Source organism: Gracilinanus agilis, chromosome 2 (genome assembly GCF_016433145.1).
Source record: "Gracilinanus agilis isolate LMUSP501 chromosome 2, AgileGrace, whole genome shotgun sequence".
NCBI lineage: Eukaryota > Metazoa > Chordata > Mammalia > Didelphimorphia > Didelphidae > Gracilinanus > Gracilinanus agilis.
In genome coordinates, this window is record NC_058131.1 from 118,536,005 (window position 1) to 118,552,568 (window position 16,564).

The 16,564-nt window shown below is 35.1% G+C and overlaps 1 protein-coding gene across 1 annotated transcript in view; it reads right to left on the reverse strand.

Moving 5' to 3' along the window:
* Window positions 1–16,564, reverse strand: part of RAB1A (RAB1A, member RAS oncogene family) — a 44,469-nt gene that overhangs the window by 12,152 nt on the left and 15,753 nt on the right. Inside the window, exon 2 of the mRNA XM_044663390.1 lies at window positions 4,935–5,007. Coding sequence (XP_044519325.1) covers window positions 4,935–5,007 — 73 coding nt within the window. The remainder of the gene's footprint in view (window positions 1–4,934; window positions 5,008–16,564) is intronic.

Consider the following 16,564-nt stretch of genomic DNA (forward strand, 5'->3'; position numbering starts at 1 on the left):
CAAATGCCTAAAAATTAAAGAAACTTCTTATCAATTATAAAACTAAAGGAAAAGGGCTTAAAAAATGCCTAGAAATCCTTTATTTTATCATTAAAAGTTCATTTCTCTTTCCCTGTAGCAGGGGTCAGCAACATATGGTTCTTGAACCATATCTGGCTCTTGTAAGTGCCAGATATGGCTCTTTCTGCAGGAGCCATAAAGTCAATTTTTTTTTCAGGCACTGTTACAGGAGCGCGCACTGTGAGCCACTGTACAGCTCTCACGAAGTTACATTTTAAAAAATGTGGCGTTTATGGCTCTCACGGCCAAAAAGGTTGCTGACCCCTGCCCTGTAGGATAGTACTCAAGTTTTGCTAGTTATCTGTGTCTATAAGTGAAGAACTTTATGCCACCTTTGCCCTCTGAAATATCGTATTCCAAGTGCTCTGCTCCTTTATAAAATCACACACGATCCTGACTAGAACTTAATGGTATTGGAATTCCTTCATTCTGGCTGCTTAAAGTATTTTTTCTTGACCTGGAAACTCTGGATTTTGGCTATGATGTTCTTGGGAATTCTTTTTTGGGGTTTCTATTCAGAGGCAACAGTGAATTTTTTCAGATTTCCGCTTCTGTCCTCTGGCACGAAGAGATAAGTTTTTGAGATTTCTTGATAGTGGTGTTCAGGTAGTCCCAATGATTCTTCAATTTTTTCCCCTCCTTGATCAGTTTTCCAGGTCAATTTTTTTTGACATTTTATTTTTTTTAGATGTCATCTAATACTTTTTTTTAACATTTAATAATATTTATTTTTTAGAAAAGTTAACATGGTTACATGATTCATGCTCTTACATTCCCCTTCCCCCCCTAGCCTCTCCCCCTTATAGTCCATGCACATTTCCACTGGTTTTAACATGTGTCATTGATCAAGACCTATTTCCATATTATTGATAGTTGCCCTGAGGTGGTCCTTAGAGTCTACATTCCCAATCATGTCTGCATCAACCCACGTGTTCAAGCAGTTGCTTTTCTTCTGTTTTCAGGTCAATTATTTTTGCTACAGGATTTAATTTTTTCTCCTATTTTTTTCCCCAGGCTTTTGACTTTAAGATTTCTTATTGTCTCATGGAGCCATTGGCTTTTATTTGATCCATTCTAATTTTCAGGGATCTTGATGCTTAAGCAGTATTTTATACATAATTGCACCAAGCTGTTAATTCCCTTTTTGATTCTTTTTTTCTTCTACAGTAATCATTTCTTCTCCAATTTTCTTCTCTAGAGTGCTCTTTCATAAAAATGTGTTTAACTTTTTTTTTTTTAACTTCCTTCAAAACTCTTCTAGGGATTCTAGTTGAGTATCTGCTCACACTTTTTATTTTTCTTTAAGGCTTTGCTTGTAGATGTTTTCAAACCATTCTCTTCTTCTAGGTTTATGTCTTGAGCATTTCTATAATCATAAATAGTTTTTTGTGGTAGGATTCTCTTTTTGACTGCTCATTTTTCCAGCCTACTTCCTGGCTTCAGACTTAAATGTTAGGACTAGGTTTGGTGCACCTCTGGAAAGAAAATCTGGGCTAGTTGTCCTGCTGTGTTCTTGAGTGTAGCAATCCAGATATACATTAATTGTGATATTATTTTAAGAAGTGCTCAAAAACTTAACTCTTATACTGTTAATGATTGATCTATGTAATCTTGAGTCAAACTGAACAAACCTTGCCAAATCCCTAGCCTTCCCTATGGTTATACCCCAGAAGACAGGTCAGTTATCTCAGTCTCCTTACTTTACCTTCAATGATCAATTAACATAGGTATCAAACATCATTAGATGCCTTAGGCCATATTGGCTACGGATCCAGATCTTAGCTCTACCTATTGTTTTAGGTTCTGGCAGTTTGCATTTTATGATGATTACCTCATAATGTTAATATATCAAGCCACTGGGCTCTCCCCTTCCCCCCCCCAATACTGTTGTAACCCCAATAAAGGTGACATGAAGTCAGTTGGCAAGGAAGCTCTTGACCACCAGAGCTTACTTGCTATCTGTCTACCTTATGCCAAAACTTTCTATGTCTGCGTCTTTATTCTCGCCTTATGTTCTCTTTCCACTAGTTTTTAACCCGCTACCCATTTTCACTCAGTCCTTGGTTCCCCTTTCTAAGTGTCCAACCCACTAGGAATCTTCACGGAGCTGCTGGACGGCTTCATTGGGGATACTGGACGTTATATTAATTCAGGCTCTCAGAGACAGCAGGAGATATGTGCAAACTAAATGTAGTCTGAGTGCTGCAAGTTCCTCCCATGAGTTTGAGTCCCAGGTATGGTAGACTGCTTCTGAATTCAGCCACTATCATCTAGCTGGGTAGTTCTACTGGTTCAAAATGAGAGAACTATAGGCTCACCTTTGTGGTCTGGGATCCCTGCCCCAGTTATTCTTCAGCAAGTTTTAGACTGAGCTATTAGTTGGAACTGAAACCATCCTTCATTCCTGGGGCCAGTCACACTGCTGCTACTCATTTCTGAATTTGAAGCATATACAATCTAGAGCACAAGAACCCCAAGCCCACTCTGGATTTTTGATCTGGAACTAGGAAACGACTGACAAAGCTGCCAGTTGGCCCCTATTCAAACATCTTATACTAGGTTATTGAGCCAAAGTATTGGTTTAAGACCTCTTTCTACCCTGGTAGCATAGTCTTTCCCTGCACTAGAATTCATACTCATAGCCAGTGTCTATCAGCCAGCCCATTATCAGTGTTCCACAAGCTTTTCTATCTCTCTGAGCCATCTCAAATTGGACAAAAGGCTCCCTGTGACTTTTTCTAGGATTTCCCCATCAGTAGGTTTGGCAAGTTTTCTAAACCTATTTGGAAAAGTTCTGGGAGAAATTTTCTGTACTTTTTCCTGTTACTATACCATCCTTGTTCTACCCTTTTGACATAGATAATATCTAACTGAACCTGTTCCTTAAGTTAAATTTTCTCTGAACTGGCTACCATATTTTTACACTTTTTAAAAGCCTACTACTTTTAGTCATTAATTTAAATTGTCCCTTGAATTAAAAATTTTTTTCCCAATTTTACTTTAGTATACCCTAAAACCACCAGATACAAATAGCTTATAATTTGAGCTATATTACCAATAGTGCCAAGTTGTAACTTTTCTTTAGAATAAATTTTTGACTGATGAAGCTAATTCTTAACTTCACACATCAATATTGAGGTATGCTAATATAAAATTTACATATGTGGATATTCTATACAGAAATAAATGGTTTGATCTTTTATGACTATATAGCCAAAGTTTCATTTAAACTAGATATAAAAGCTTAATTTCCAAATAAGTTTATATGTGTAGTTTTTTCTTCTGAAGTCAGTCAACAAGTGATGTTTTTAAGGTAATTCTGTTAATAATTCTTCCATTAATTATCATAAAGGGGAGTTGTCTCCTGAATACTTAAGTTACCAAAAGGTTAAATTATTTGTCAAAGATCAGTAAGAGAACCCACATTAAGACAGTAGATTCAAGTGTCAGGCTTTGAGTTATCCTTTAATTTACTAGGCCTAAGGAAAAAATAAAATTGGACAATGAGAGACAAAACAGTACAGGAAATGTTCTCCATAATATCTATCAGGACTAGCCATTATCTGCCTGTCTGGTTCAGCAGTTAGAACACAGTGTGAAACTAAGATGGTACCAAGTCCCTGCTTTCACTCTAATAGTAATGAGTTGTATAAGATTTTTTTAGAAATCCAGTTTTCAAATTACTTTCCTATTATCTATCACTAATGGAATGAGTCAATTCTCCACCAAGCAGATCAGACAACACAGATGTACAACACATATTGAAGTGAAATTTACAATCTCAATTTAATTTCATTAAAAAAAAAAAAGAAAATAACACTTCTATTTCCAAATACACCAACATATTTACAGCAGCACTTTGTGTGCTCATTACAAATGAGATAATATTTTGGAAAAAGCACTTGGTACAATGCCTAGTACACAGAAGGTACTATATACATGCTTATTCTCGCCTCCCTTTTTGTGGTAGCAAAGAAATGAAAATGAAGCCCATTCAATTGGAGAATGTGGCTACACAAATTATGGTACATGAATATAATAGAATATTACTATGCTTGCAGCAATAAACATGATAAACACAGAGAAGCATGAAAAGACATGAACTGATGCCGAGTAAAATAAACAGAACTAGGAAAACAATATTCATGACTTCAGCAATGGTAATAGAAAGAGTAACTACAAAACAGCTTCAATAATACATCCTTCACAAAATTATAAAGTATAAGAGCTTGACTCCAAAGAAGAGGTAGAAGAAATTTCCCCTCCTCCTTGCTCCCTTGAAGAGGTCATAGGGTCATTGGTATAGAACATTTGTAATATACCATATATTTTTTTAATGCGTTGATCAATTTCACTCAAAATTTTTTCTCTTCTTCCTCCTTTTTTTGCTCCAAAGAATTTGTTTTGCAGAATGGCTTTCTGTGAGAAGGGAAGGGCAAAGATAAAGAGAGAAGGAACAGTCAGGTGGCACAGTGGATGGAGCAACTGGCCAGGAGTCAGGAGGACCTGAGTTCAAATATGACCTCAGATACTTCTTTAACTGTATGATCCTGGGCAAGTCATTCAGCCCCAATTGCCTAGCCTTTACCACTCTTCTATGTTAGGAGAGAAGGTAAGAGTTAAAAAAAAAGAATGTGAGGAAAATCCAGGCAATGAAAAAACATCTATCAATAAAAAGCCTATGTAAAAAATCCATACCTGTATTTGACAATAAATAATATCTCAAAGAAAAACAAAAACCTTCAGAGGCAAATTTCACAAAAGAATTTGTTTCAAATGAAAATAATATAAGCAGTTACCTATGCAGGCATCATTGCCAAGAAAAACATGTTAAATATTCATTAAAAAGCAATCTTGTTTCAGACTTCACTTACTGCAAACCTAAGAAGAAGGCAAGATTTTCCAACACCGGAATCTCCAATCAGCAGTAACTTGAATAAATAATCACTGCAAAAGAGAGAAGGGAAAAATATTAAACATATTTTGTAAGTTCAAAAAAGGCTAGCCAAAACAAAATTTTCAAGTGCTTTTTAGAAGACCAGAGCTCTTAAAATGCTTTATCGCAGCAATAAACATTATACAAGAGAGGGAGCTCTTTTAATACAGAAATCTGTATCTGTAATAAGCAACCATATTCCTGATTCTGGAGTTCTAGTTACCCATTTCTAGGAAAAAAATTTAAAGGAAACCTAAGCAAGCTATATTTGTGGTGAATTTGAGTCACCCCCATTGATTATATTATGCACTATCATTCATTACTCAATCAGAGAACTTTTGCCTTATTCTTGCTAAGAAATGAAATTTATTACTCTCTCTTGAAGATCCATAAAGCAGTAACTTCACTCTCAATAATCATAAAAAAGTGAGTTCACTAAAGGCTTGTTTCTTATATGTGCTTTACTCCTACTGAAGAAGCAAATGTTTATTTTCTGAAAGCCTACATCTGTGAGGGTGAATCTATGGCATAGGGAACGCAAAGCCCTCTCTGCAGAAACATGCTCCTTCACCAGCCAGCCAGAGTTCCTTACCAGAAAGGCAGAGGGACTAGGTAGAGCTGCACCCTTCCCCTTCTCTACCGTACTTCCCCTCCCCTCTGCCCAGCAACCCAGTGGGACACAGGGGATTAAGGTGAGAGACTCACAGGCCAAGCAGCAGAGTTGGGAGCACTTGGGTCACTCCCCTTCCCCTTTCTCCACCTGTCCTGAGGACATTCCTCACTTCACCTACCTCCTTGCCCAGCAACCGAATGAGAACACTTCCTCCCTCCTCTGTCTGGGGTAAGGCGCACAGCACTTAAGTCTCAAAGATCAGTCACCACTGGACTATATACATAGCAAAGTCAGTTTTGTCTACACCACTCTCGTTAATGCTTAGACTAGCTCACACAATGCCTCTATCCCACAATACTGCCAAGAATGAGATAGACTGAACATGAAAGCAACGGAGCTGTTCAAGGTCAATTAAGTCCTACAATTAAAAGCAATTTTTTTAAATTCAAAGATATTTTATTTTCCTAATTACATGTAGTAATAATTTTCAACATACGATTTCCAAAGTTATAAGATCCAAACTGTATCTCTTCTTCCTTTTCCTCCTCCCATTCAGAGGTGCTAAGGATTTGTCTGGGCCATACATACATGTATTATCATGCAAAACACACTTTCATATTGGTCAGTGTTTTAAGAGCACACTTATATAAAACCAAAAACCCAAAGTAAAACTGTAAATACACCATCCGACTCAAGAATTCTTTCTCTGGAATTTAAAAGGAATTCTTAAACTGAACTTTCTAAGTTTCAACAAATGGATTCAGATCAAGCTTATTTTCCAGTTAAATCCCAGTTACCCTTTCCAATTTTAAAAACATTTTATAAGCATTTAAAATAATAAAAGGTACCAATAATTTGGATTCACCATTGTATGAAAACAAGTCCTAATTCTTCAAAATATTTTGATTTTACCAAATATTGGTCATTCAAGTTCAAACCTTTCACTTTTGATTAGTTTTAAGGAGATTTCAAGTGTTTCAGCTAAGCCATTATATCTTAAAGCACTATATAAATGTCATCATTATGTACATATAAGTCATACCAATTGTTATTTGTTTAAACAGATATAAATGCTGATTCAATGTCAGTATGACTTACTTTTAACCTTACAATTACCTTGAGTTTAATTGATTCCCCTAATGGGTACTCTCTCCAGTGCACATCACAACTTACATATGCCTTCTTGTATGGAATTCTTGTTCATAAATTCATCAGAAGTCTTTCCTCTTTTAATATTCCATGATACCAGTACAATACTGAAGTTGTCCAACTCTTAGATTCACTATTACTACATAACCTTCTACCACCTCTTCCTAATTACCTCTATCCTTGATGTTGCCAGCTAACAAGTATCACTTAACAAAGTTGTGTCCTACCAGCCTGACTGGTCAGTTCTTTCTAGAGCTTCCAGAGCAACTATGTCTTCATTCCGAATGATAGACTTTCTCTACCATAACCCAAATGTTTCTTTTCTATAAACCTCTCTTTCCACTTTCTTTTATATGCTGTCTTCCTCATTAAAATATGCAAGATCCTTAAAGTGTGATGATATTCTAAGGGTTTTGCACAGTGCTTGACACAAAGCAAGTACTTAATGCTTATTGACCTAGTGGTTACATCTGCCATGGATTTTATGACCTTTATATTAAGCATGAGAAACACACCAAGAAGAGAGCTGTTAATGGCAGCTAGGTGGCTCGGCGGATAGAGTGTAAGGAGATCCTGGACAAATCGCCTAACCCTAATTGTCTAGAATTTCTTCTAGACAATTCTTCTGCCTTGGAACTGATATTTAGTATTGATCCTAAAACTGAAGGCAAGAGTTTTGTTTTTTTAAAAGAATTTTTAAAGCTAAAATTTGACATACCTGGACAAATACTTTTTTAAAATAAACCAGCAACAGCAGGATGTCAGTAAGAAAGACAGTACGACTGTCAGTCAATTCTGTGAATGATTATATTTCTCCCCCAAAGTCTAAAAGTCCTTGTAGTCTTTTCATATAGTCTCATCAAGTATACTCCTAACAAGTAAGTAGATAGTACCTTATTATAAATATTTTAAAGAAATGAAAAAATATGCATTTAGGGTCATATAGTCTAGCAATTTTGCCTTGCCATACCACTGCTACTATACATGATAAACATTGCATACTGAGGTGGTAAAAGTCCAAAGGCAGATTCTAGTACAGAAAAGCTGGTGATATTTAATATCTTCTAACCAGTTTAATCTCTTGCTTTCCCCCTCATTTGCTTTTTACTGTTTTAGGTTTGGGCTCAATATTTATTAACCCACCACCACCCTCAAAAAGTTATTTTAACATGTCTACATTTTTTAAAACAGTGAATTTAAAACATTACATTATCAGATTTTGGCTTTGCTTTGTTAAATAATGTTAGTAAGTTAACAGAATTACTGCAGAATAAAATATGAAATATGAAAAATATGAAGATGGAATACAGGCAGAGAGACTTCAAACTATTAATAAAAAAGAATTCTTTATATTCTATCATTAGATTCTATTCTTGTAGAAAAATGCCATTTGAGCTATAAAGCTTGTCTATATAAATTTTTTTTAAACAAACCCTTACCTTCCATCTTGGAGTCAATACTGTGTATTGGCTCCAAGGAATTAGAGTGATAAGGGCCAGGCAATGAGAGTTAAGTGACTTGCCCAGGGTCACGCAGCTAGGAAGTGTCTGAGGCCAAACTTGAACCTAGGACCTCCCATTTCTAGGCCTGGCACTCAATTCACTGAGCCACACAGCTGCCCTCTCATCTATATAATTTTATTACCTTAAAAATTAACTTGAAGAATGAGAAAAAGAACACTAGATTTGGAGTCAAGGAATGCAAAGTTTCCAATTGGGGTTCTGATCTTACAATCTCTGAGATGCTGGACAAGTTACTTAACACTACACACTGAATCTGTTTCTTCCTTTTTAAATGGATAGGGTACACACCAAATCATTTTTAGGGTCTCTACCAGCTTTAAATCCTATGACCATATTTTGCTTGCAAATAATTATGCTGGGAAAAAAACAAACCCTCTCATGAGTCTACCATTTGAACATAAGCATTCCAACTGTCTCAATCAATTTAGAGCCAAGAAAATATCGCTACTAAATTCTATGTAGTTGCCAAACATAATTCTACATATCTAAGTTTCAGTTTTTTACAAAGTTAATTTAATTCCCTAAGCTTAAACATTCCAGAGAAGATGTGTAAGAGTGAGATCAAAGAATATGCAAAGATAAGCTAAGCACTATAATAGATTTCAGTAGTTTTGTTAACATGACAACAATAACAAAGAAAATGAAAAACTGAACTTGCTCTACAAACTTTCAGTTTCATACACTGACACCAATTTACTATCCTTTATGAGAATTACTTAATTTTGGATAAAATACATTACAAAAGATGCCCATGGGCTTGGGCAATGGCTTAAAAATTTATGTGTAAATGTAATATCAATTATTACAGCATCATAAGAAACAATGAGTGAAGTTTGGGGAAGCAAAGGAAGAATTATATATAATGATTTAGAGAAACCAAGAACCAGGAAAATAACATACACGACTACAATATTCAATGCAAAAAAAAATCTAACACAATTCTATTTGTTCAGAAAAAAAGAAATTAAAAAGATTCACCTCCATCCTTTCTTTGCAAAGGGAGGAAGGGGAAAGGGGTGCACACCTTGGGAACGTTGTATATTACTGTCAGACTCTGAAATAAATTGGTTTTTTACTAATCTGCTCCCTTCCCCACCCACCTTTTTGTTGTTAAAGGAGAAAAGAGAAAGCTTATATGGTTAAGGAGGAAAAAGAAATTCAGAAATGAAATTAATATAAAAGCAAAAGTTATTGTTAATCTAAAAATGACATGTGCTTCAAAAGCATCAGCAGAAAGGGTAACTCAATGTATTGAGAGCCAGGCTTAGAGACGGGAGGTCCTAGGTTCAAATCTGGCCTGAGACACCACCTAGCTGTGTGACCCTGGGCAAGTCACTTGAACCCCATTTGCCTAGCCCTTACCACTCTTCTGCCTTGGAGCCAATACACAGCATTGACTCCAAGACAAAAGGTAAAGATTTAAAAAAAAAAAAAAGGGGGGGGGCAGCTGGGTAGCTCAGTGGAGTGAGAGTCAGGCCTAGAGACAGGAGGTCCTAGGTTCAAACCCGGCCTCAGCCACTTCCCAGCTGTGTGACCCTGGGCAGGTCACTTGACCCCCATTGCCCACCCTTACCAATCTTCCACCTATGAGACAATACACAGACGTTAAAGGTTTAAACCAAAAAAAAAAAAAAGAAAAAAAAAAAAGCATCAGCAGACTGGAAAATAGCAATACTTATATGTATATGTGTAACTATAAAAGAAAACCTCTAATCCAGAAATTCTAGTTTTCCTAGTAATTTATTAAAATCTGAATTAGCTTTCAATTGCTTGATTCATAAATAGAAATACAACAAATTGATTTGTTTTTTCATATCACATGCTGATACCAATAAAAATTAAAGGTCAAATAAATATACTATCATACAATTCATTTCTAAGCCATGACTTCCTAATTATCAATAAAAAGTCAGTTAAGAGCTGCATAAACTTTCCAATCAGCTAAATCCTTATATATCTAAGTACAGGTAAAACCTGTCTGTTGATCAGGTTATGTTAATAAAGGTTATATTAGTAATACATAATCCTTGTAAAATATCCTGTGGCATGCAAACAACAAAAAGTTGGCCTTACATTAACATCTAACTTCCAATAGTTTTCTCTGGAAACATACGAGTTGCTTGTACACACAATGGCTTGATTAGATGATGTGGTTTTTTTTAATACAACACTGTCCATCAGTAACTATTTTAGTGTCAGTTCTACCACAAGACTTAGAAAAAGGAAAGCAGCATGCAGAAAAAATGTACATAAGTTAATTTTGCTTGCTTTGTCTAGAATATTTGACAGGTTTAGGGAATTTTAAATTAATTTACTTCACACTATAGTAATCTTTCATAATATGTTTAATTAAGACTTGTGAGTTCATCAGTGAAGGGACACCCTCTAATCATGCAGCTTGGCAACTTGTTTGGAAAATTAAGAAGTTTCAGTGTCTCACAGACTGAGGGACCAAATAATTTATCATGATTCTCAAGCTAGTATGTGTCAGAGGCAGAATTTGAAACCAGGCCCTCCTTAGGTCTTAAAGACAGCCTTTTTATTATGAGGTGATCTTGGATACTTGAAAGCTATACAGTGTGCAAGGAGGTCCTCCACCAAGCTGTAGCTTCAAGCATTGATCTGGCAATGGACTATATCTGTGTTTTATGTACCAGTCTAGCTACCTTTGAAGAGATTTACCACCAGAATTGTTTGCCAAATAAGTAGTGAATTTTTCCAGTGATAATTCATGAAGAATGTCTCCAGAGGCATGAAGATTATAAAATCACAGATCATAAAGTTTCTAATAATGCTATACTTAAAAATCTAAAACCAAGGTTACTTCAGACAAAATTCTAGAGCAGCAAAGTTTAGATTTATTTTTATGTGTAAAGAAAGGTAGATCAGCTATTCCAAAAGTTATTTATTTAAATATGTACATTTAATATGCCCCTAATGTGTATAGAATGCTATAAGGCTTATATTATATATATAAATAATTATAATGCAGGAGAGAGGTAACAAAGTGTAAAATAAGATCTAAGGAAGGAAAATGAGAAAGATGAAATCAAAACTTAGAATTTAAGTTCAAGAGCCAGTGTTTCCTCATGCACGGTCAAAACAAATAAATACCTAGTCTGGCAAAGAGAGTAAGTGCTAAGTAAAAGGCACAAAATTTTCTCTACCAAAGCAAGCATACATTTTAGGTAGTGACTTTTTTCAAATGTTCCTACAAATGTCAAAAGTTATGTATGTTTCTTTGATATTCAGATGGCATTACTTTCCAGAATCCTAGTTAATTAGATTCCTTTCTTTCAGATGAATGTTTCATAAATTTAGAACCAATAATTTCAAGGGTACTATGGTAGTGGTTGCCAAAGCTGGGTATGATGAGGGGAGGTAGCAGATTTTCCTGATCTCATGTCCCTCCCCAAACACTGCTTGCAGACAACTATCAAAAAAGCAGAATATAGAAACTAAAAGCTATTTATCTAAACCTTTAATGTCTAGAAGATCACTGTGATTCCCTCTCCATCCTAACTTTTTTCTTATACATTTAACAATAGCTAGGTGCCCACAACGCTAAGTGATGCAGCAGATAAGAGTGCTGAGATTGGAGTAAGAAGACTTGAATCAAATCTCATTTCAGATACATATTAGCTAACTGACCTTGAGCAAGTTACCAACCTGTTTGTCTTAGTTTCTTCAACTGTAAAATAGGGATCATTACTTTTCCTAGGGTTGTTGTGAGGATCAAATGAGAGAATATTTGTAAAATGCAGCAGGCTCTATATGTTGTTATGGTAACAACCTCATCAATATATAGTATAATTAACATGAGCTTATAAGAATGAGGCAATATTGTACAATGGAAAGAACCAGGTGCTCTTGGGTTAAATCTCACCTTTGACACAAGAAGACCTGTGAGTTCAAATGTAGCCTCAGTCACTCACTAGCTATCATTTAACCCTATTTGCCTCAGTTTCTTCATCTATAAGATGATCTGGAGAAGGAACTGGCAAACAACTCCAATATCTTTGCCAAGAAAACCCCAAATGGGATCATGAAGAGTTGGACACAACTGAAAATGCCTGAACAACAAAAAAAACTTTGGATGACCTTTGATGAGTCCCTTGATCTTCCTGCATCTCAATCTTCTCACTTATAAAATGAGAGGGCTGGCATGATGACCCTTCCAGCTCTAGCATGGCATTTGCCTTTTAAAGGTCTTTGTTTAACAATATACAATTAATTATGCTCAATAAACATGAAGTGCTTTGAACACAAGGTCCTGTGGATAGATATAAAGATAAAAATGAAAGAATTCCTGCCAAGAAAGGTAATCTTTTGAGGGTGGCAGGAAGACAGACATAAACAAATGAACACATAATTGTAGAGATGCTTAAAATGAACCTACAAAAAAAGACTAAGTATTATGAGTGGATATAGAGAAAACAAACATATTTCAGATATGGGGGGCATCTTTGGGGAAATGAAGGGAGGTAGATGACATTAAGTATAATAATTAATAGTCCAGTTAGACTAGAATGTAGAGCTCCTGAAGGGAATCAGTGTGAAATAAGGTTGGAAAGAATTAGAGTCAAACTGCAGAGGGTCTTAAATTCAAGGCTAAGGAATCCATATTTTGTCCTACAAGCAATTGGGGGTGTGAGAGGCACTAAAAGGTTTTTAAGCAAAAGACTGACGTGGTTTAAACCTTAGGAAGGCTTTGGGAGTGCCATGGAAGATGGAATGGAGAAATGAGGTAGAAAACAGGGACAACAATTAGGAAGCTATTATAGCAGCTCAGGGGAAAGACAATGAGAACCTAAATTAGGGTGATTTTGTTTGTATAAGTTGAACAATGGAAGTCAAAGTGAGAGCTTATTTGCAGTTTCCCAAATTTAGCATTCCATTATATCACCTCCAGAATATAGGGGTCCATCAACTAAAGTTTTCTCTGATCTCACAATTATTAAAGCTCTCCAGCTCCTCAAGTTACCATGTATTTACTTATCTCTTTACATGTTACTTCTTTCCCAGTAGAACACAGAAATATTACACATAAATAAAAAAATTAGTGACTGAGCAGATAAAGAGAAGAGTATACTGAGGTTACAAACTTGTATAACTAGAAAGTTGATGGTGCCCTCAATGAAAATAAGGAAATTTTGGAGGAACTAACATGCATGGGTGTCAGGGAGGGGAGATAGTATGAAGATCCTATAGTAGAAAGTATTGGCTCTGTAATTCTGGATCTAGGTTCAAATATCAACTCTGAGACTTACCACCAACACCATCCTTCTACTAGGACCTCAATTTCCTTATGTGTAAAATAAAGGATCAGATGAACTGAGACCCCTTCATGCTCTAAAATCTAGACTTCTATGAGTTCTGTTTGAGTCATACTAAGTTTGAGACTGTGTATAACTCTCCGGGATATACTGTTTGCAGACAGATGAAAATGTATGACTAAAGGTCAAGAGTAATTAAGGTTGAAGAGATAAGATTCAGGAATCATATGTGTATAGCTAATATTTGAACTCAGGAATTGAAATTATAAAAGAGGGTCCTCCAGTGATAGCTGACACTAATGGAGAGGAAAAACTCAGAGGAATGGGAAGACAAGAACAACAACCAGCTAACAGCCCCAATACGGAAGCAAGCAACCAAGAGAGCAAATAATAGAGAGGGAGGTCACCAGTATCAAAAGGAGCAGAAATTAAACAAATTTAGACTTATAAAGGCCATCAGACAAGAAAATCATTGGTAGTCTTAAAAGAGAGCAGTTTCATTTAAGAGGTGGAGTTTAAATTGGATTTCAAAGCATTAACTGAGTCACTGCTGGTAAAGTAGGAAGGAGCAAGGAATGTGGATAATTCTTTTTAGGAGTTTGGCAGTGAAAGGAAGGAGAGGTATATGGCATTACATGCAAATTAATGTCAAGGCCTCGTGAAGACATTCTTTTTAAAGTAAATTTTATTGATAACTCTTGTTTTTTTATCACAGTAATTTCCAGATATTCCCTTCTCTTTCCCACAACCACAAAGAAGCCCTCCCTTGTCCTTGTAGCAATAAAAAAAGAAAAGCAAAACTAACTTAAAAGGACCAAATCTTGATAGTGCATGAACACAATATTCTATACCACTCTCAACTTTCTACAAGACAAGGGCTTCTTCATTTCTTCTCTGGCTAAGATTGGTTGTTTTAATTACTCAGTGTTCAGCTCTATACTAATGTTCTTTTCATTTACATTACTGACACTGGGTGTTATTCTTATAGTTCTGCTTATTTCATTCTTCTTCAGTTCATCTGAATTTTCCTATTTTTGTTTAATTTCTCATATTTACAAGGTTTGTTTGGAGAAAGTATAGAAAAATAACTACTGGAACTAGAAAACATGCAGAAATGAACAAGGATCTGAAAGATGTGTCAATCTTTGGAAGGGATAAAAGGAAGAAAATATCAAAGATAAGTGCAATCTTTTAATAAAAAAGGAAGTCCAAACAAAAGATCTTTTTTAAAGCAATTGTTAACTTTGGGTTAATAAAAGAAATTAAAAGTATATATTCCTTACTAACAATACTAACAATCAGAAAGCAAATTTAAAAGAAAAGTGAATATATGTTCCTATATCTGGAGAAAACTATTTTATGACAATAAGTCAATGAACAAGTATTTTTTAATCACCTACTTTGTGTTAAGCACTGTGCTAAGCAATAGGAATACAAAAAAAGGTTTAGAAACAAAATTCAATGGATTTGACTACATACAAATAAAAAGGATTTTGTGCAACAAAAAGCAATACCTCTAAATTTAAAAGAAATTATTAGCAATGAATATACCAGGTAAGAGTTTGATACCCAGAAATTATAAAGAACATATCCCGATAGCTAATAAATCTATTAGATAAAACACATCCACAACAGAGCAACAAAGGATATTAACTAATTATTGAACATGAAATAAAAATGGCTAAGTTACATGAAAAAAATGTTTAAATTCCTCAATTAGAGAAGCACAAACCAAAAGAAGCTAAAGATATCACCATAAGCTAACTAAAGTAAGAATAAACTATTGCATTTAAAGTTTATGGCACTCTACCAGGGAAAGAGAAACCTTTATGATTCATTGTTGGTGAAACTATATTGGTACAAACATTTGAGAGTTAACCTGAAAGTATATAAAAGAAAAAAGGAGCAATCATAAAATCCTCTGGTCAAAAATTATCTAAAAATATAACAGGGAAAAATGGCACCTCGCTATATAAAAACATTCATTTGATATCTTTATGCTTAACAGCAAAACAAAAAACTACTCAAAATAAACAAAAAATCCTACAACCTTAATAATCAACTTTGAAAATGGCTAATTAAATTATAGTATACATTCACATAAGGAATATGTATCCAAAGAAACCTAAAATAACTATATGAAGTGATACCAGGCAAGATTAACTCAATCTCTTACACTATATTAATATAAAATTATATATATATTAAAAGCCAAAAGTTTTGGAACTCATGCTAGACTTTCAGAAAGAAAGAGGAGAGCATTTGTTTTTCATTAATTTGTGTAAGTGTATTCTATTAAATAAAGGATTTATCTCTGTTCCTTACTTGGTATGTTATCTAGAGAAAGACTTGGGATGTAAAATGGGGATACAAGGAAGCTTATGACAGGTGGCTTCCATTTTCCTAAACAAAGTATATGACAATAGCATCCACTGAAAAGAAAGGAGGCACATAGAAGGCAGATTGTGAATCTTGGGAAGAAAACATATGTAAGCCAAAAGACATAGTAGAGAGGAGAGAATCAAGGAAGAGGTCAACAGTTTTGCTGTGCAGCAGTTTGAATAACTGAATTTGTACTAGATCAGGCTAAGTAGAAAGCACTTGACTTTCTTAAGCCCAGAGTATGAAAGAAAGCAAGAAATGGACCTGTGCAGAAGTGCAGGTCATATAAAGTAGTAAGACAATGAGGAAGTGAAGAATACTATAGAGATACATCAGTTGATCATAGGGTCAAGACTGCTAAAGATTAGAAAAGAAAGTCCAAACCCAGTATCTCTGCTTCAAGTTTCTTTCCTTCAGTATGTCTCAAATTGCCAAACTGTTGTTCCTGTACAGTTCTGACCAAGTCATTCTACCCCCTTCAATAAACTCCAGTGACTGCCTCCAAGACATGCCTCCCTTAAAAAAAAATCTTTTGATCAGGTTTTTAAAACCTTCATAAACTAGGCCCACTCCAACTTTTCTAGTGCTTATATGGTATTCCCATCCACATGACTCTATGATCCAG